The sequence below is a fragment of the Salvelinus namaycush genome, chromosome 11, assembly GCF_016432855.1.
Source record: "Salvelinus namaycush isolate Seneca chromosome 11, SaNama_1.0, whole genome shotgun sequence".
NCBI classification, from domain to species: domain Eukaryota; kingdom Metazoa; phylum Chordata; class Actinopteri; order Salmoniformes; family Salmonidae; genus Salvelinus; species Salvelinus namaycush.
This window is the reverse complement of record NC_052317.1, coordinates 36,733,508-36,754,016: the sequence shown is the minus strand read 5'-3', so window position 1 is coordinate 36,754,016 and position 20,509 is coordinate 36,733,508. Positions and strand designations below refer to the sequence as shown.

The 20,509-nt window shown below is 43.4% G+C and overlaps 1 protein-coding gene across 1 annotated transcript in view; it reads left to right on the top strand.

The window, feature by feature from the left end:
* LOC120055392 (rap guanine nucleotide exchange factor 4-like) overlaps positions 1–20,509 on the top strand; it is a 56,625-nt gene that overhangs the window by 27,591 nt on the left and 8,525 nt on the right. The window contains exons 19-29 of the mRNA XM_039003256.1: positions 597–672; positions 761–907; positions 1,002–1,099; positions 3,890–4,015; positions 4,420–4,496; positions 4,600–4,701; positions 4,825–4,915; positions 5,011–5,061; positions 5,137–5,224; positions 5,838–5,902; positions 6,043–6,097. Of these exons, the coding sequence (XP_038859184.1) occupies positions 597–672; positions 761–907; positions 1,002–1,099; positions 3,890–4,015; positions 4,420–4,496; positions 4,600–4,701; positions 4,825–4,915; positions 5,011–5,061; positions 5,137–5,224; positions 5,838–5,902; positions 6,043–6,097 (976 nt within the window). The remainder of the gene's footprint in view (positions 1–596; positions 673–760; positions 908–1,001; positions 1,100–3,889; positions 4,016–4,419; positions 4,497–4,599; positions 4,702–4,824; positions 4,916–5,010; positions 5,062–5,136; positions 5,225–5,837; positions 5,903–6,042; positions 6,098–20,509) is intronic.

The following is a 20,509-nucleotide window of genomic DNA, read 5'->3' as shown; positions in this document are numbered from 1 at the left end:
AGGTGTGTGTTGTTGATCATCTCTGATGTTGTGTGGTCTGTCAAGGTGTGTGTTGTTGATCATCTCTGATGTTGTGTGGTCTGTCAAGGTGTGTGTTGTTGATCATCTCTGATGTTGTGTGGTCTGTCAAGGTGTGTGTTGTTGATCATCTCTGATGTTGTGTGGCCTGTCAAGGTGTGTGTTGATCATCTCTGATGTTGTGTGGTCTGTCAAGGTGTGTGTTGTTGATCATCTCTGATGTTGTGTGGTCTGTCAAGGTGTGTGTTGTTGATCATCTCTGATGTTGTGTGGTCTGTCAAGGTGTGTGTTGTTGATCATCTCTGATGTTGTGTGGCCTGTCAAGGTGTGTGTTGTTGATCATCTCTGATGTTGTGTGGTCTGTCAAGGTGTGTGTTGTTGATCATCTCTGATGTTGTGTGGTCTGTCAAGGTGTGTGTTGTTGATCATCTCTGATGTTGTGTGGTCTGTCAAGGTGTGTGTTGATCATCTCTGATGTTGTGTGATCTGTCAAGGTGTGTGTTGATCATCTCTGATGTTGTGTGGTCTGTCAAGGTGTGTGTTGTTGATCATCTCTGATGTTGTGTGGTCTGTCTCAGCAGAAGGTCCTTACACAGTTCAGCAATGGAGACGAGAAACTAATGAAGACACAACCCATCAGGAACTGTGACGACAGTCAGTGTGTTTATGTGACGTAATTTTTTTAAATTTCCCTACACTTTTTCTTTAATCACAAGCCTCTTAAAAACGTGTGTGTGTGTAGTCCTGTTGAAGGTGTACTGCAGTGACCACACCTACACCACCATCCGGGTTGCCGTAGCGGCCACAGGGAGTGAGGTGACCAGCGCTGTGGCCAACAAACTTGCCTCAAACGACGACCTGTTATTGGTCCACCTCAGCTCCGCAGGCGGTGAGGAGCCAATCACATCTCACTTCATTTGCATAGCATTTATTGCTGTCATTTTATTTTCCTCTGTGTGTGTGTGTGTGTTCTCCTGTCACAGAGAAGCAGATGCTGAAGCCCAATGATGTGTCAGTATTCTCCTCTCTGAGCATCAATGGGCGTATGTTCGCCTGTCCCCGGGACCAGCTCAATGCTCTGGTGAGAGAGAATGAGGAATAGAAATGGGTCAATAGAGTGGCCTTTGAGACAGATCAGTGAGTATGTTTACATGCACACTAATAATTCCATATTAAACAGATTATTTCAGTAGGCTGAGAATGGCAATAGTCATGTAAACACTTTACTCAGTTTATCTTAATCTTGTAAGGTCTGTTAGGATCTACAGTTGAAGTCGGAAGTTTACATACACCTCAGCCAAATACATTTCAACTCAGGTTTTCACAATTCCTGACATTTAATCCGAGTAAAAATGCCCTGTTTTAGGTCAGTTAGGATCACCACTTTATTTTAAGAATGTGAAATGTCAGAATAATAGTAGAGAATTATTTATTTCAGCTTTTATTTCTTTCATCACATTCCCAGGGGGTCAGAAGTTTACATACACTCAATTAGTATTTGGTAGCATTGCTTTTAAATTGTTTAACTTGGGTCAAATGTTTTGGGTAGCCTTCCACAAGCTTCCCACAATAAATTGGGCAAATTTTGGCCCATTCCTCCTGACAGAGCTGGTGTAACTGAGTCAGGTTTGTAGGCCTCCTTGCTCGCACGTGCTTTTTCAGTTCTGCACACACATTATCTATAGGTTTGTGGTCAGGGCTTTGTGATGGCCACTCCAATACCTTGACTTTGTTGTCCTTAAGCCATTTTGCCACAACTTTGGAAGTATGCTTGGGGTCAATGTCCATTTGGAAGACCCATTTGCGACCAAGCTGTAACTTCCTGACTGATGTCTTGAGATGTTGCTTCAATATAGCCACATCATTTTCCTTCCCTCATGATGCCATCTATGTTGTGAAGTGTACCAGGACCTCCTGCAGCAAAGCACCCCCACAACATGATGCTACCACCCCCGTGCTTCATGGTTGGGATGGTGTTCTTCGGCTTGCAAGCTTCCACCTTTTTCCTCCAAAGATAACAATGGTCATTATGGCCAAACAGTTAAATTTTTGTTTCAACAGACCAGAGGACATTTCTCCAAAAGTACGATTTTTGTCCCCATGTGCAGTTGCAAACCGTAGTCTGGCTTTTTTATGGCAGTTTTGGAGCAGTGGCTTCTTCCTTGCTGAGTGGCCTTTCAGGTTATGTCGATATAGGACTCGTTATACTGTGGATATAGATACTTTTGTACGGGTTTCCTCCAGCATCTTCACAAGGTCCTTTGCTGATGTTCTGGGATTGATTTGCACTTTTCGCACCAAAGTACGTTCATCTCTAGGAAACAGAACGCGTCTCCTTCCTGAGCAGTATGGCGGTTGCGTGGTCCCATGGTGTTTATACTTGCGTACTATTGTTTGTACAGATGAACATGGTACCTTCAGGTGTTTGGAAATTGTTCCCAAGGATGAACCAGACTTGTGGAGGTCTACAATTATTTTTCTGAGGTCTTGGCTGATTTCTTTTGATTTTCCCATGATTTCAAGCAAAGAGGCACTGAGTTTGAAGGTAGGCCTTGAAATACATCCACAGGTACACCTCCAATTGACTTAAATGATGTCATTAGCATATCAGAAGCTTCTAAAGCCATGACATAATTTTCTGTCATTTTCCAAGCTGTTTAAAGGCACAGTCAACTTAGTGTATGTAAACTTCTGACCCACTGGATTTGTGATACAGTGAATTGTAAGTGAAAGAATCTGTCTGTAAACAATTGTTGGAAAAATTACTTGTGTCATGCACAAAGTAGATGTCCTAACCGACTTGCCAAAACTATAGTTGTGGAGTAGTTGAAAAACAAATTTTAATGACTCCAACCTAAGTGAATGTAAACTTCCGACTTCAACTGTATTATTCAGAGTAAAAATTGTAAGGACACTATTAAAAGGTAAAACCAAGTGTATTCTTCCCAGAGGGTCAATACAGCTGCATTTGACAAAGACATGTTCATACAAGCACTGATATTTAACCCTTTCTCCTATGCTGAATCTCCACCTACACATCTGAACAAACATTGTATCTTTATTGCTATGCAGGAAACTAAGTGTTATGGGCCATACATTGTTCTTTCTCCCTTAACGTGACCTGACCTCCACCCCCTTCATCACTAATCCATGGCTCTCTCCACTTATCAATGCCTGCCACATGTGATCGCTTTCCCCACACTCAGTACATTCCAAGCTTAACCATTAAGTTCTGGTGTAGGCCCTCGGCTATGACACCCCCCTCAGGCCTCTATTACAACTAATGATTAACCTGTCTAGGACTGGGGTTCCGCTAGCAGAACCCCGTTCCGCTAGCGGAACCCCTCGCCAACAGCCAATGAAATTGCAGGGCGCCAAATTTAATCAACAGAAATCTCACAATTCAATTGTCTCAAACATACAAGTATTAGACACCATTTTAAATATAAAATTCTCGTTAATCCAACCACAGTGTCCGATTTCAAAAAAGCTTTTAGGCGAAAGCAGAACATATCATTATGTTAGGTCAGCAACTAGTCACAGAAAGCATACAGCGATTTTCCAACCAAAGAGAGGAGTCACAAAAAACTGAAATATTGATAAAATGTATCCCTAACCTTTGATATTCTTAATCAGATGACACTCCCGGGACAACATGTTACACAATACATGTATGTTTTGTTCGATCAAGTTCATATTTATATCCAAAAACATCAGTTTACATTTGGAAACATCCCGTGAATTTGCACAGAGCCACATCAATTTAAAGAAATACTCATAATAAACATTAATAAAATATACAAGTGTTATTCACAGATTTAAAGATATACTTCTCCTTAACCCATTGTGAGTGTGTGTGTGTGTGTGTTAGACCCCTCTCCCAGACCAGGAGGGGCCCTCAGCTGGGTCCATGTCCAGTTTTGAGCTGATGAGTTCTAAAGACCTGGCCTATCAGATGACCCTGTACGACTGGGAACTCTTCAGCTGTGTTCACGAGGTACACACACACACACACACACACACACACACACACACACACACACACACACACACACACCCTGGCTAATATGAGATAAACACGCTGTCTATTTCTCTCAGTACACCTGAATCCTATAGTACATACATTATGTTCTGTCTTAATTTGACCAGTTTCTCACAGCAGGAAAATAATCCTGCAGCAACAGGAAATGTTAATTATTATGTGTGTGATAATTAATGGACATTTTTGTAGGGGTTGATCCATTTTTATTTAGGATAAATCAAGTCTGACATTTTAAAGTGGAAATTGCTTACTTTAGAAGCCTTTTTAAACCTTGAATACACAACAATTTGAATGTCCTACTGCGCAGGGAAATTCTCTGTGACAACACCTGTAGGTATTCTTTGTCTTCCCTGGTGTAGCATGAGTTGTTGTACCACACGTTTGGCCGTCAGAGCTTCAGGAGAACCACAGCCAACCTGGACCTGTTTCTACGCAGGTCTGATTATAATCAAACATGAATCATTTCTAAATAACTTCTATGGCGTTGTTCAGGTTGATGGTACATGTTACAGTATGTTATGACTATTGTGTGTGGTCAGGTTCAACCAGGTGCAGCTGTGGGTGGTGACGGAGGTGTGTCTGTGTGGTCAGCTTAGCAAACGGGTTCAGCTGCTCAAGAAGTTCATCAAAATCGCTGCTCAGTGAGTCTTGTGCACACAAACAAAACACCCACTCGTTCTGTAGATACTCATGCTTATAGATTATTGATGTCACTGAAATGCTTCTTCACAATCTCATTGTATTGGTGGTGTTGCTTTCTCCAGCTGTCGGGAGTTTAAGAACCTGAACTCGTTCTTTGCCATCATCATGGGTATGAGCAACCCTGCAGTCAGCCGACTCGCCCAGACCTGGGAGGTGACAACTACTATACTGTTAAACTAAACTGCAGTTTTTCTATGAATCCATAAAAAAACGGAAGCCCCTGAACCTCTCTCTCTTTCTGTTGGCAGAAACTCCCCAGCAAGTTCAAGAAGTTCTATGCTGAGTTTGAGAGCATGATGGTGAGTTGCTCTTCAAAGACCCCTAAATTAACAATACAGTTGTTGACCTTAACTGTGATGTGTGTGTATTCCAAGGACCCGTCCAGGAACCACCGGGCATACCGGCTGACCGTCACCAAAATAGAGCCGCCAATCATCCCCTTCATGCCCCTCCTCCTCAAAGGTAAGCCCAAGCTCGGTCGCATGCAGTAGGTATGCAACAGGAAACGTTTTCAAATCAAATTGTATTTGTCACATGCGCCGAATACAACAGGTAACAACCTTACAGTGAAATGCTTACTTACGGGCCCCTAACCAACAATGCAGTTAAAAAAATATGGATAAGAAATAAAAAGTAACAAATATTTAAAGAGCAGCAGTAAAATAACAATAGCGAGACTATACACAAGGGGGGTACCGGTACAGAGTCAATGTGCGGGGGCACCGGTTAGTTGAAGTAATATGTACATGTAGGTAGAGCTATTAAAGTGACTATGCATAGATGATAACAACCGAGAGTAGCAGTGGTGTAAAAGAGGGGGAGAGGGGAGGGGGGGGGGGGGGGGGGGCAATGCAAATAGTCTGGGTGGCCATTTGATTAGCTGTTCAGGAGTCTTATGGCTTGGGGGTAGAAGCTGTTTAGGTGCCTCTTTGACCTAGACCTGGAGCTCCGGTACCCTTTGCCGTGCGGAAGCAGAGAGAACAGTCTATGACTAGGGGTGGCTGTTTTCAAACTAAGATGACGTAGTTTATAGTATGTCCTCTGTTTTAAACTGCTTTTTCGATTCTGTTCCCAGACATGACTTTTAGTCACGAGGGCAACAAGACATTCATAGACAACATGGTCAACTTTGAGAAGATGGTGAGTATACACAGGTGTTCATAAGATGCTCATAAACTGTTCATGCCACCTATATGTATGTTGTAGTATCCACAACCTTCATAGAACATTAATACAACTTCTGTATGATATGAGACACTGCTTGTTGTTGGGTTTTCCAGCGGGTGATCGCAAACACCATCCGGGCGGTGAGACACTGCAGGAGTCAGCCGTTCAGTAAGTCTCGGATTATGTCTAGTGGTCCTTTCAGCTGAACCCATAACAATAGGCATTAACAATACAAACAGTCAGGTCCATAGATATTTGGACATTGACAAAGTTATTATCATTTTGGCTCTGTACGCCACTACAATTGATTTTAAAGGAAACAATCTTTCAGCTTTCATTTGAGGGTATTTTCATCCAAATTGGGTGAACGGTTTAGGAATTACAGCACTTTTTATAATGTGGTCCCCCCCATTTTTAGGAGCTCAAAGGTAATTGGACAAACTAACAATCATAAGTTCAATTGTGAGTTTTAATACATGTTTGCAAATCCTTTGCAGATTAAAAAACATGAGCTGGCGCACACCCAGCATAATAGTTTGTGTGGAGGTGCTGACTAACGGCGAATAAACTATAAACTATCAAAATAAAGAAAGTCGCACACTCCATATATAAACTCCCAGCAATTTAATGGGTATTTACCAACGTTTCGGCATCACTGTGCCTTCCTCAGGGTAATGTCATGAATACTTGAATCAGGTTATGTCGACAAACAGTGCAATTAGTGTAACCAATGACAGTAGTGAGGGGTGTGTCATAATGATTAAGTTAATTAAAATGGGATGGTTAGCTTCAACAAAGTGAGCTGCTACTGGACAGTCAATGTTCTGACACCTGATTGAGCTGCTACTGGATAGTCAGTGTTCTGTCACCTGATTGAGCTGCTACTGGATAGTCAGTGTTCTGACACCTGATTGAGCTGCTACTGGATAGTCAGTGTTCTGACACCTGATTGAGCTGCTACTGGATAGTCAGTGTTCTGACACCTGATTGAGCTGCTACTGGATAGTCAGTGTTCTTACACCTGATTGAGCTGCTACTGGATAGTCAATGTTCTGACACCTGATTGAGCTGCTACTGGATAGTCAGTGTTCTGACACCTGATTGAGCTGCTACTGGATAGTCAGTGTTCTTACACCTGATTGAGCTGCTACTGGATAGTCAATGTTCTGACACCTGATTGAGCTGCTACTGGATAGTCAGTGTTCTGACACCTGATTGAGCTGCTACTGGATAGTCAGTGTTCTTACACCTGATTGAGGTGCTACTGGATAGTCAATGTTCTGACACCTGATTGAGCTGCTACTGGATAGTCAATGTTCTGACACCTGATTGAGCTGCTACTGGATAGTCAATGTTCTTACACCTGATTGAGGTGCTACTGGATAGTCAATGTTCTGACACCTGATTGAGCTGCTACTGGATAGTCAATGTTCTTACACCTGATTGAGCTGCTACTGGATAGTCAATATTCTGACACCTGATTGAGCTGCTACTGGATAGTCAATGTTCTGACACCTGATTGAGCTGCTACTGGATAGTCAATGTTCTTACACCTGATTGAGCTGCTACTGGATAGTCAATGTTCTTACACCTGATTGAGCTGCTACTGGATAGTCAATGTTCTGACACCTGATTGAGCTGCTACTGGATAGTCAATGTTCTCACACCTGATTGAGCTGCTACTGGATAGTCAATATTCTGACACCTGATTGAGCTGCTACTGGATAGTCAATGTTCTGACACCTGATTGAGCTGCTACTGGATAGTCAATGTTCTTACACCTGATTGAGCTGCTACTGGATAGTCAGTGTTCTTACACCTGATTGAGCTGCTACTGGATAGTCAAAGTTCTTACACCTGATTGAGCTGCTACTGGATAGTCAATGTTCTTACACCTGATTGAGCTGCTACTGGATAGTCAATGTTCTGACACCTGATTGAGCTGCTACTGGATAGTCAGTGTTCTGACACCTGATTGAGCTGCTACTGGATAGTCAATGTTCTGACACCTGATTGAGCTGCTACTGGATAGTCAGTGTTCTTACACCTGATTGAGCTGCTACTGGATAGTCAGTGTTCTGACACCTGATTGAGCTGCTACTGGATAGTCAGTGTTCTTACACCTGATTGAGCTGCTACTGGATAGTCAGTGTTCTGTCACCTGATTGATCTGCTACTGGATAGTCAATGTTCTAACACCTGATTGAGCTGCTACTGGATAGTCAATGTTCTGTCACCTGATTGAGCTGCTACTGGATAGTCAATGTTCTGACACCTGATTGAGCTGCTACTGGATAGTCAATGTTCTGTCACCTGATTGAGCTGCTACTGGATAGTCAATGTTCTAACCTCTGATTGAGCTGCTACTGGATAGTCAATGTTCTGTCACCTGATTGAGCTGCTACTGGATAGTCAATGTTCTTTCACCTGATTGATCTGCTACTGGATAGTCAATGTTCTGACACCTGATTGAGCTGCTACTGGATAGTCAATGTTCTGACACGTGATTGAGCTGCTACTGGATAGTCAATGTTCTGACACCTGATTGAGCTGCTACTGGATAGTCAATGTTCTGACACCTGATTGAGCTGCTACTGGATAGTCAGTGTTCTTACACCTGATTGAGCTGCTACTGGATAGTCAATGTTCTGACACCTGATTGAGCTGCTACTGGATAGTCAGTGTTCTTACACCTGATTGAGCTGCTACTGGATAGTCAGTGTTCTGACACCTGATTGAGCTGCTACTGGATAGTCAATGTTCTTACACCTGATTGAGCTGCTACTGGATAGTCAATGTTCTGACACCTGATTGAGCTGCTACTGGATAGTCAGTGTTCTGACACCTGATTGAGCTGCTACTGGATAGTCAATATTCTGACACCTGATTGAGCTGCTACTGGATAGTCAGTGTTCTTACACCTGATTGAGCTGCTACTGGATAGTCAATGTTCTGACACCTGATTGAGCTGCTACTGGATAGTCAATGTTCTGACACCTGATTGAGCTGCTACTGGATAGTCAATGTTCTTACACCTGATTGAGCTGCTACTGGATAGTCAGTGTTCTGTCACCTGATTGAGCTGCTACTGGATAGTCAATGTTCTAACACCTGATTGAGCTGCTACTGGATAGTCAATGTTCTAACACCTGATTGAGCTGCTACTGGATAGTCAATGTTCTGTCACCTGATTGACCTGCTACTGGATAGTCAATGTTCTGACACCTGATTGAGCTGCTACTGGATAGTCAATGTTCTGTCACCTAAATTGAGCTGCTACTGGATAGTCAATGTTCTGACACCTGATTGAGCTGCTACTGGATAGTCAATGTTCTGACACCTGATTGAGCTGCTACTGGATAGTCAATGTTCTGACACCTGATTGAGCTGCTACTGGATAGTCAGTGTTCTTACACCTGATTGTTCTGCTACTGGATAGTCAATGTTCTGTCACCTGATTGAGCTGCTACTGGATAGTCAATGTTCTAACACATGATTGAGCTGCTACTGGATAGTCAATGTTCTGACACCTGATTGAGCTGCTACTGGATAGTCAATGTTCTGACACCTGATTGAGCTGCTACTGGATTGTCAATGTTCTTACACCTGATTGAGCTGCTACTGGATAGTCAGTGTTCTGACACCTGATTGAGGTGCTACTGGATAGTCAATGTTCTGTCACCTGATTGAGCTGCTACTGGATAGTCAATGTTCTTACACCTGATTGAGCTGCTACTGGATAGTCAATGTTCTGTCACCTGATTGAGCTGCTACTGGATAGTCAATGTTCTGACACCTGATTGAGCTGCTACTGGATAGTCAATGTTCTGACACCTGATTGATCTGCTACTGGATAGTCAATGTTCTGACACCTGATTGAGCTGCTACTGGATAGTCAATGTTCTGACACCTGATTGAGCTGCTACAGGATAGTCAGTGTTCTTACACCTGATTGAGCTGCTACTGGATAGTCAGTGTTCTGACACCTGATTGAGCTGCTACTGGATAGTCAGTGTTCTGACACATGATTGAGCTGCTACTGGATAGTCAATGTTCTTACACCTGATTGAGCTGCTACTGGATAGTCAATGTTCTGTCACCTGATTGAGCTGCTACTGGATAGTCAGTGTTCTTACACCTGATTGAGCTGCTACTGGATAGTCAATGTTCTGACACCTGATTGAGCTGCTACTGGATAGTCAGTGTTCTTACACCTGATTGAGCTGCTACTGGATAGTCAGTGTTCTTACACCTGATTGAGCTGCTACTGGATAGTCAATGTTCTAACACATGATTGAGCTGCTACTGGATAGTCAATGTTCTAACACATGATTGAGCTGCTACTGGATAGTCAATGTTCTGACACCTGATTGAGCTGCTACTGGATAGTCAATGTTCTGACACCTGATTGAGCTGCTACTGGATAGTCAATGTTCTGTCACCTGATTGAGCTGCTACTGGATAGTCAATGTTCTATCACCTGATTGAGCTGCTACTGGATAGTCAATGTTCTGACACCTGATTGATCTGCTACTGGATAGTCAATGTTCTTACACCTGATTGAGCTGCTACTGGATAGTCAATGTTCTGACACCTGATTGAGCTGCTACTGGATAGTCAATGTTCTTACACCTGATTGAGCTGCTACTGGATAGTCAGTGTTCTGTCACCTGATTGAGCTGCTACTGGATAGTCAATGTTCTAACACCTGATTGAGCTGCTACTGGATAGTCAATGTTCTAACACCTGATTGAGCTGCTACTGGATAGTCAATGTTCTGTCACCTGATTGAGCTGCTACTGGATAGTCAATGTTCTGACACCTGATTGAGCTGCTACTGGATAGTCAATATTCTGACACCTGATTGAGCTGCTACTGGATAGTCAATGTTCTGACACCTGATTGAGCTGCTACTGGATAGTCAATGTTCTGACACCTGATTGAGCTGCTACTGGATAGTCAATGTTCTTACACCTGATTGAACTGCTACTGGATAGTCAATGTTCTTACACCTGATTGAGCTGCTACTGGATAGTCAATGTTCTGTCACCTGATTGAGCTGCTACTGGATAGTCAATGTTCTTACACCTGATTGAGCTGCTACTGGATAGTCAATGTTCTGACACCTGATTGAGCTGCTACTGGATAGTCAATGTTCTCACACCTGATTGAGCTGCTACTGGATAGTCAATGTTCTCACACCTGATTGAGCTGCTACTGGATAGTCAATATTCTGACACCTGATTGAGCTGCTACTGGATAGTCAATGTTCTGACACCTGATTGAGCTGCTACTGGATAGTCAATGTTCTTACACCTGATTGAGCTGCTACTGGATAGTCAATGTTCTGACACCTGATTGAGCTGCTACTGGATAGTCAATGTTCTTACACCTGATTGAGCTGCTACTGGATAGTCAATGTTCTGACACCTGATTGAGCTGCTACTGGATAGTCAGTGTTCTGACACCTGATTGAGCTGCTACTGGATAGTCAATGTTCTTACACCTGATTGAGCTGCTACTGGATAGTCAATGTTCTCACACCTGATTGAGCTGCTACTGGATAGTCAATATTCTGACACCTGATTGAGCTGCTACTGGATAGTCAATGTTCTTACACCTGATTGAGCTGCTACTGGATAGTCAATGTTCTGACACCTGATTGAGCTGCTACTGGATAGTCAATGTTCTGACACCTGATTGAGCTGCTACTGGATAGTCAGTGTTCTTACACCTGATTGAGCTGCTACTGGATAGTCAATGTTCTGACACCTGATTGAGCTGCTACTGGATAGTCAATGTTCTGACACCTGATTGAGCTGCTACTGGATACTCAATGTTCTGTCACCTGATTGAGCTGCTACTGGATAGTCAGTTTTCTGTCACCTGATTGAGCTGCTACTGGATAGTCAATGTTCTGACACCTGATTGAGCTGCTACTGGATTGTCAATGTTCTTACACCTGATTGAACAGCTGCTGGATAGTCAGTGTTCTGACACCTGATTGAGGTGCTACTGGATAGTCAGTGTTCTGTCACCTGATTGAGCTGCTACTGGATAGTCAATGTTCTGACACCTGATTGAGCTGCTACTGGATAGTCAATGTTCTTACACCTGATTGAGCTGCTACTGGATAGTCAATGTTCTGACACCTGATTGAGCTGCTACTGGATAGTCAATGTTCTTACACCTGATTGAGCTGCTACTGGATAGTCAATGTTCTGACACCTGATTGAGCTGCTACTGGATAGTCAGTGTTCTGACACCTGATTGAGCTGCTACTGGATAGTCAATGTTCTTACACCTGATTGAGCTGCTACTGGATAGTCAATGTTCTCACACCTGATTGAGCTGCTACTGGATAGTCAATATTCTGACACCTGATTGAGCTGCTACTGGATAGTCAATGTTCTTACACCTGATTGAGCTGCTACTGGATAGTCAATGTTCTGACACCTGATTGAGCTGCTACTGGATAGTCAATGTTCTGACACCTGATTGAGCTGCTACTGGATAGTCAGTGTTCTTACACCTGATTGAGCTGCTACTGGATAGTCAATGTTCTGACACCTGATTGAGCTGCTACTGGATAGTCAATGTTCTGACACCTGATTGAGCTGCTACTGGATACTCAATGTTCTGTCACCTGATTGAGCTGCTACTGGATAGTCAGTGTTCTGTCACCTGATTGAGCTGCTACTGGATAGTCAATGTTCTGACACCTGATTGAGCTGCTACTGGATTGTCAATGTTCTTACACCTGATTGAACAGCTGCTGGATAGTCAGTGTTCTGACACCTGATTGAGGTGCTACTGGATAGTCAGTGTTCTGTCACCTGATTGAGCTGCTACTGGATAGTCAATGTTCTGTCACCTGATTGAGCTGCTACTGGATAGTCAATGTTCTTACACCTGATTGAGCTGCTACTGAATAGTCAATGTTCTGTCACCTGATTGAGCTGCTACTGGATAGTCAGTGTTCTTACACCTGATTGAGCTGCTACTGGATAGTCAGTGTTCTGTCACCTGATTGAGCTGCTACTGGATAGTCAATGTTCTGACACCTGATTGAGCTGCTACTGGATTGTCAATGTTCTTACACCTGATTGAGCTGCTACTGGATAGTCAGTGTTCTGACACCTGATTGAGCTGCTACTGGATAGTCAATGTTCTTACACCTGATTGAGCTGCTACTGAATAGTCAATGTTCTGTCACCTGATTGAGCTGCTACTGAATAGTCAATGTTCTGACACCTGATTGAGCTGCTACTGGATAGTCAGTGTTCTTACACCTGATTGAGCTGCTACTGGATAGTCAATGTTCTGACACCTGATTGAGCTGCTACTGGATAGTCAATGTTCTGACACCTGATTGAGCTGCTACTGGATAGTCAATGTTCTTACACCTGATTGAGCTGCTACTGGATAGTCAGTGTTCTGTCACCTGATTGAGCTGCTACTGGATAGTCAATGTTCTAACACCTGATTGAGCTGCTACTGGATAGTCAATGTTCTAACACCTGATTGAGCTGCTACTGGATAGTCAATGTTCTGTCACCTGATTGAGCTGCTACTGGATAGTCAATGTTCTGACACCTGATTGAGCTGCTACTGGATAGTCAATGTTCTGTCACCTGATTGAGCTGCTACTGGATAGTCAATGTTCTGACACCTGATTGAGCTGCTACTGGATAGTCAATGTTCTGACACCTGATTGAGCTGCTACTGGATAGTCAGTGTTCTTACACCTGATTGAGCTGCTACTGGATAGTCAATGTTCTTACACCTGATTGAGCTGCTACTGGATAGTCAATGTTCTTACACCTGATTGAGCTGCTACTGGATAGTCAATGTTCTGACACCTGATTGAGCTGCTACTGGATTGTCAATGTTCTTACACCTGATTGAGCTGCTACTGGATAGTCAGTGTTCTGACACCTGATTGAGGTGCTACTGGATAGTCAATGTTCTTTCACCTGATTGAGCTGCTACTGGATAGTCAATGTTCTGACACCTGATTGAGCTGCTACTGGATAGTCAGTGTTCTTACACCTGATTGAGCTGCTACTGGATAGTCAATGTTCTTACACCTGATTGAACTGCTACTGGATAGTCAATGTTCTTACACCTGATTGAGCTGCTACTGGATAGTCAATGTTCTGTCACCTGATTGAGCTGCTACTGGATAGTCAATGTTCTTACACCTGATTGAGCTGCTACTGGATAGTCAATGTTCTCACACCTGATTGAGCTGCTACTGGATAGTCAATGTTCTCACACCTGATTGAGCTGCTACTGGATAGTCAATATTCTGACACCTGATTGAGCTGCTACTGGATAGTCAATGTTCTGACACCTGATTGAGCTGCTACTGGATAGTCAATGTTCTTACACCTGATTGAGCTGCTACTGGATAGTCAATGTTCTTACACCTGATTGAGCTGCTACTGGATAGTCAATGTTCTGACACCTGATTGAGCTGCTACTGGATAGTCAATGTTCTGACACCTGATTGAGCTGCTACTGGATAGTCAGTGTTCTTACACCTGATTGTTCTGCTACTGGATAGTCAATGTTCTGTCACCTGATTGAGCTGCTACTGGATAGTCAATGTTCTAACACATGATTGAGCTGCTACTGGATAGTCAATGTTCTGACACCTGATTGAGCTGCTACTGGATAGTCAATGTTCTGACACCTGATTGAGCTGCTACTGGATTGTCAATGTTCTTACACCTGATTGAGCTGCTACTGGATAGTCAGTGTTCTGACACCTGATTGAGGTGCTACTGGATAGTCAATGTTCTGTCACCTGATTGAGCTGCTACTGGATAGTCAATGTTCTTACACCTGATTGAGCTGCTACTGGATAGTCAATGTTCTGTCACCTGATTGAGCTGCTACTGGATAGTCAATGTTCTGACACCTGATTGAGCTGCTACTGGATAGTCAATGTTCTGACACCTGATTGATCTGCTACTGGATAGTCAATGTTCTGACACCTGATTGAGCTGCTACTGGATAGTCAATGTTCTGACACCTGATTGAGCTGCTACAGGATAGTCAGTGTTCTTACACCTGATTGAGCTGCTACTGGATAGTCAGTGTTCTGACACCTGATTGAGCTGCTACTGGATAGTCAGTGTTCTGACACATGATTGAGCTGCTACTGGATAGTCAATGTTCTTACACCTGATTGAGCTGCTACTGGATAGTCAATGTTCTGTCACCTGATTGAGCTGCTACTGGATAGTCAGTGTTCTTACACCTGATTGAGCTGCTACTGGATAGTCAATGTTCTGACACCTGATTGAGCTGCTACTGGATAGTCAGTGTTCTTACACCTGATTGAGCTGCTACTGGATAGTCAGTGTTCTTACACCTGATTGAGCTGCTACTGGATAGTCAATGTTCTAACACATGATTGAGCTGCTACTGGATAGTCAATGTTCTAACACATGATTGAGCTGCTACTGGATAGTCAATGTTCTGACACCTGATTGAGCTGCTACTGGATAGTCAATGTTCTGACACCTGATTGAGCTGCTACTGGATAGTCAATGTTCTGTCACCTGATTGAGCTGCTACTGGATAGTCAATGTTCTATCACCTGATTGAGCTGCTACTGGATAGTCAATGTTCTGACACCTGATTGATCTGCTACTGGATAGTCAATGTTCTTACACCTGATTGAGCTGCTACTGGATAGTCAATGTTCTGACACCTGATTGAGCTGCTACTGGATAGTCAATGTTCTTACACCTGATTGAGCTGCTACTGGATAGTCAGTGTTCTGTCACCTGATTGAGCTGCTACTGGATAGTCAATGTTCTAACACCTGATTGAGCTGCTACTGGATAGTCAATGTTCTAACACCTGATTGAGCTGCTACTGGATAGTCAATGTTCTGTCACCTGATTGAGCTGCTACTGGATAGTCAATGTTCTGACACCTGATTGAGCTGCTACTGGATAGTCAATGTTCTGTCACCTGATTGAGCTGCTACTGGATAGTCAATGTTCTGACACCTGATTGAGCTGCTACTGGATAGTCAATGTTCTGACACCTGATTGAGCTGCTACTGGATAGTCAGTGTTCTTACACCTGATTGAGCTGCTACTGGATAGTCAATGTTCTTACACCTGATTGAGCTGCTACTGGATAGTCAATGTTCTTACACCTGATTGAGCTGCTACTGGATAGTCAATGTTCTGACACCTGATTGAGCTGCTACTGGATTGTCAATGTTCTTACACCTGATTGAGCTGCTACTGGATAGTCAGTGTTCTGACACCTGATTGAGGTGCTACTGGATAGTCAATGTTCTTTCACCTGATTGAGCTGCTACTGGATAGTCAATGTTCTGACACCTGATTGAGCTGCTACTGGATAGTCAGTGTTCTTACACCTGATTGAGCTGCTACTGGATAGTCAATGTTCTTACACCTGATTGAACTGCTACTGGATAGTCAATGTTCTTACACCTGATTGAGCTGCTACTGGATAGTCAATGTTCTGTCACCTGATTGAGCTGCTACTGGATAGTCAATGTTCTTACACCTGATTGAGCTGCTACTGGATAGTCAATGTTCTCACACCTGATTGAGCTGCTACTGGATAGTCAATGTTCTCACACCTGATTGAGCTGCTACTGGATAGTCAATATTCTGACACCTGATTGAGCTGCTACTGGATAGTCAATGTTCTGACACCTGATTGAGCTGCTACTGGATAGTCAATGTTCTTACACCTGATTGAGCTGCTACTGGATAGTCAATGTTCTTACACCTGATTGAACTGCTACTGGATAGTCAATGTTCTTACACCTGATTGAGCTGCTACTGGATAGTCAATGTTCTGTCACCTGATTGAGCTGCTACTGGATAGTCAATGTTCTTACACCTGATTGAGCTGCTACTGGATAGTCAATGTTCTGACACCTGATTGAGCTGCTACTGGATAGTCAATGTTCTCACACCTGATTGAGCTGCTACTGGATAGTCAATGTTCTCACACCTGATTGAGCTGCTACTGGATAGTCAATATTCTGACACCTGATTGAGCTGCTACTGGATAGTCAATGTTCTGACACCTGATTGAGCTGCTACTGGATAGTCAATGTTCTTACACCTGATTGAGCTGCTACTGGATAGTCAATGTTCTGACACCTGATTGAGCTGCTACTGGATAGTCAATGTTCTTACACCTGATTGAGCTGCTACTGGATAGTCAATGTTCTGACACCTGATTGAGCTGCTACTGGATAGTCAGTGTTCTGACACCTGATTGAGCTGCTACTGGATAGTCAATGTTCTTACACCTGATTGAGCTGCTACTGGATAGTCAATGTTCTCACACCTGATTGAGCTGCTACTGGATAGTCAATATTCTGACACCTGATTGAGCTGCTACTGGATAGTCAATGTTCTTACACCTGATTGAGCTGCTACTGGATAGTCAATGTTCTGACACCTGATTGAGCTGCTACTGGATAGTCAATGTTCTGACACCTGATTGAGCTGCTACTGGATAGTCAGTGTTCTTACACCTGATTGAGCTGCTACTGGATAGTCAATGTTCTGACACCTGATTGAGCTGCTACTGGATAGTCAATGTTCTGACACCTGATTGAGCTGCTACTGGATACTCAATGTTCTGTCACCTGATTGAGCTGCTACTGGATAGTCAGTGTTCTGTCACCTGATTGAGCTGCTACTGGATAGTCAATGTTCTGACACCTGATTGAGCTGCTACTGGATTGTCAATGTTCTTACACCTGATTGAACAGCTGCTGGATAGTCAGTGTTCTGACACCTGATTGAGGTGCTACTGGATAGTCAGTGTTCTGTCACCTGATTGAGCTGCTACTGGATAGTCAATGTTCTGACACCTGATTGAGCTGCTACTGGATAGTCAATGTTCTTACACCTGATTGAGCTGCTACTGGATAGTCAATGTTCTGACACCTGATTGAGCTGCTACTGGATAGTCAATGTTCTTACACCTGATTGAGCTGCTACTGGATAGTCAATGTTCTGACACCTGATTGAGCTGCTACTGGATAGTCAGTGTTCTGACACCTGATTGAGCTGCTACTGGATAGTCAATGTTCTTACACCTGATTGAGCTGCTACTGGATAGTCAATGTTCTCACACCTGATTGAGCTGCTACTGGATAGTCAATATTCTGACACCTGATTGAGCTGCTACTGGATAGTCAATGTTCTTACACCTGATTGAGCTGCTACTGGATAGTCAATGTTCTGACACCTGATTGAGCTGCTACTGGATAGTCAATGTTCTGACACCTGATTGAGCTGCTACTGGATAGTCAGTGTTCTTACACCTGATTGAGCTGCTACTGGATAGTCAATGTTCTGACACCTGATTGAGCTGCTACTGGATAGTCAATGTTCTGACACCTGATTGAGCTGCTACTGGATACTCAATGTTCTGTCACCTGATTGAGCTGCTACTGGATAGTCAGTGTTCTGTCACCTGATTGAGCTGCTACTGGATAGTCAATGTTCTGACACCTGATTGAGCTGCTACTGGATTGTCAATGTTCTTACACCTGATTGAACAGCTGCTGGATAGTCAGTGTTCTGACACCTGATTGAGGTGCTACTGGATAGTCAGTGTTCTGTCACCTGATTGAGCTGCTACTGGATAGTCAATGTTCTGTCACCTGATTGAGCTGCTACTGGATAGTCAATGTTCTTACACCTGATTGAGCTGCTACTGAATAGTCAATGTTCTGTCACCTGATTGAGCTGCTACTGGATAGTCAGTGTTCTTACACCTGATTGAGCTGCTACTGGATAGTCAGTGTTCTGTCACCTGATTGAGCTGCTACTGGATAGTCAATGTTCTGACACCTGATTGAGCTGCTACTGGATTGTCAATGTTCTTACACCTGATTGAGCTGCTACTGGATAGTCAGTGTTCTGACACCTGATTGAGCTGCTACTGGATAGTCAATGTTCTTACACCTGATTGAGCTGCTACTGAATAGTCAATGTTCTGTCACCTGATTGAGCTGCTACTGAATAGTCAATGTTCTGACACCTGATTGAGCTGCTACTGGATAGTCAGTGTTCTTACACCTGATTGAGCTGCTACTGGATAGTCAATGTTCTGACACCTGATTGAGCTGCTACTGGATAGTCAATGTTCTGACACCTGATTGAGCTGCTACTGGATAGTCAATGTTCTTACACCTGATTGAGCTGCTACTGGATAGTCAGTGTTCTGTCACCTGATTGAGCTGCTACTGGATAGTCAATGTTCTAACACCTGATTGAGCTGCTACTGGATAGTCAATGTTCTAACACCTGATTGAGCTGCTACTGGATAGTCAATGTTCTGTCACCTGATTGAGCTGCTACTGGATAGTCAATGTTCTGACACCTGATTGAGCTGCTACTGGATAGTCAATGTTCTGTCACCTGATTGAGCTGCTACTGGATAGTCAATGTTCTGACACCTGATTGAGCTGCTACTGGATAGTCAATGTTCTGACACCTGATTGAGCTGCTACTGGATAGTCAGTGTTCTTACACCTGATTGAGCTGCTACTGGATAGTCAATGTTCTTACACCTGATTGAGCTGCTACTGGATAGTCAATGTTCTTACACCTGATTGAGCTGCTACTGGATAGTCAATGTTCTGACACCTGATTGAGCTGCTACTGGATTGTCAATGTTCTTACACCTGATTGAGCTGCTACTGGATAGTCAGTGTTCTGACACCTGATTGAGGTGCTACTGGATAGTCAATGTTCTTTCACCTGATTGAGCTGCTACTGGATAGTCAATGTTCTGACACCTGATTGAGCTGCTACTGGATAGTCAGTGTTCTTACACCTGATTGAGCTGCTACTGGATAGTCAATGTTCTTACACCTGATTGAACTGCTACTGGATAGTCAATGTTCTTACACCTGATTGAGCTGCTACTGGATAGTCAATGTTCTGTCACCTGATTGAGCTGCTACTGGATAGTCAATGTTCTTACACCTGATTGAGCTGCTACTGGATAGTCAATGTTCTCACACCTGATTGAGCTGCTACTGGATAGTCAATGTTCTCACACCTGATTGAGCTGCTACTGGATAGTCAATATTCTGACACCTGATTGAGCTGCTACTGGATAGTCAATGTTCTGACACCTGATTGAGCTGCTACTGGATACTCAATGTTCTGTCACCTGATTGAGCTGCTACTGGATAGTCAGTGTTCTGTCACCTGATTGAGCTGCTACTGGATAGTCAATGTTCTGACACCTGATTGAGCTGCTACTGGATTGTCAATGTTCTTACACCTGATTGAACAGCTGCTGGATAGTCAGTGTTCTGACACCTGATTGAGGTGCTACTGGATAGTCAGTGTTCTGTCACCTGATTGAGCTGCTACTGGATAGTCAATGTTCTGTCACCTGATTGAGCTGCTACTGGATAGTCAATGTTCTTACACCTGATTGAGCTGCTACTGAATAGTCAATGTTCTGTCACCTGATTGAGCTGCTACTGGATAGTCAGTGTTCTTACACCTGATTGAGCTGCTACTGGATAGTCAGTGT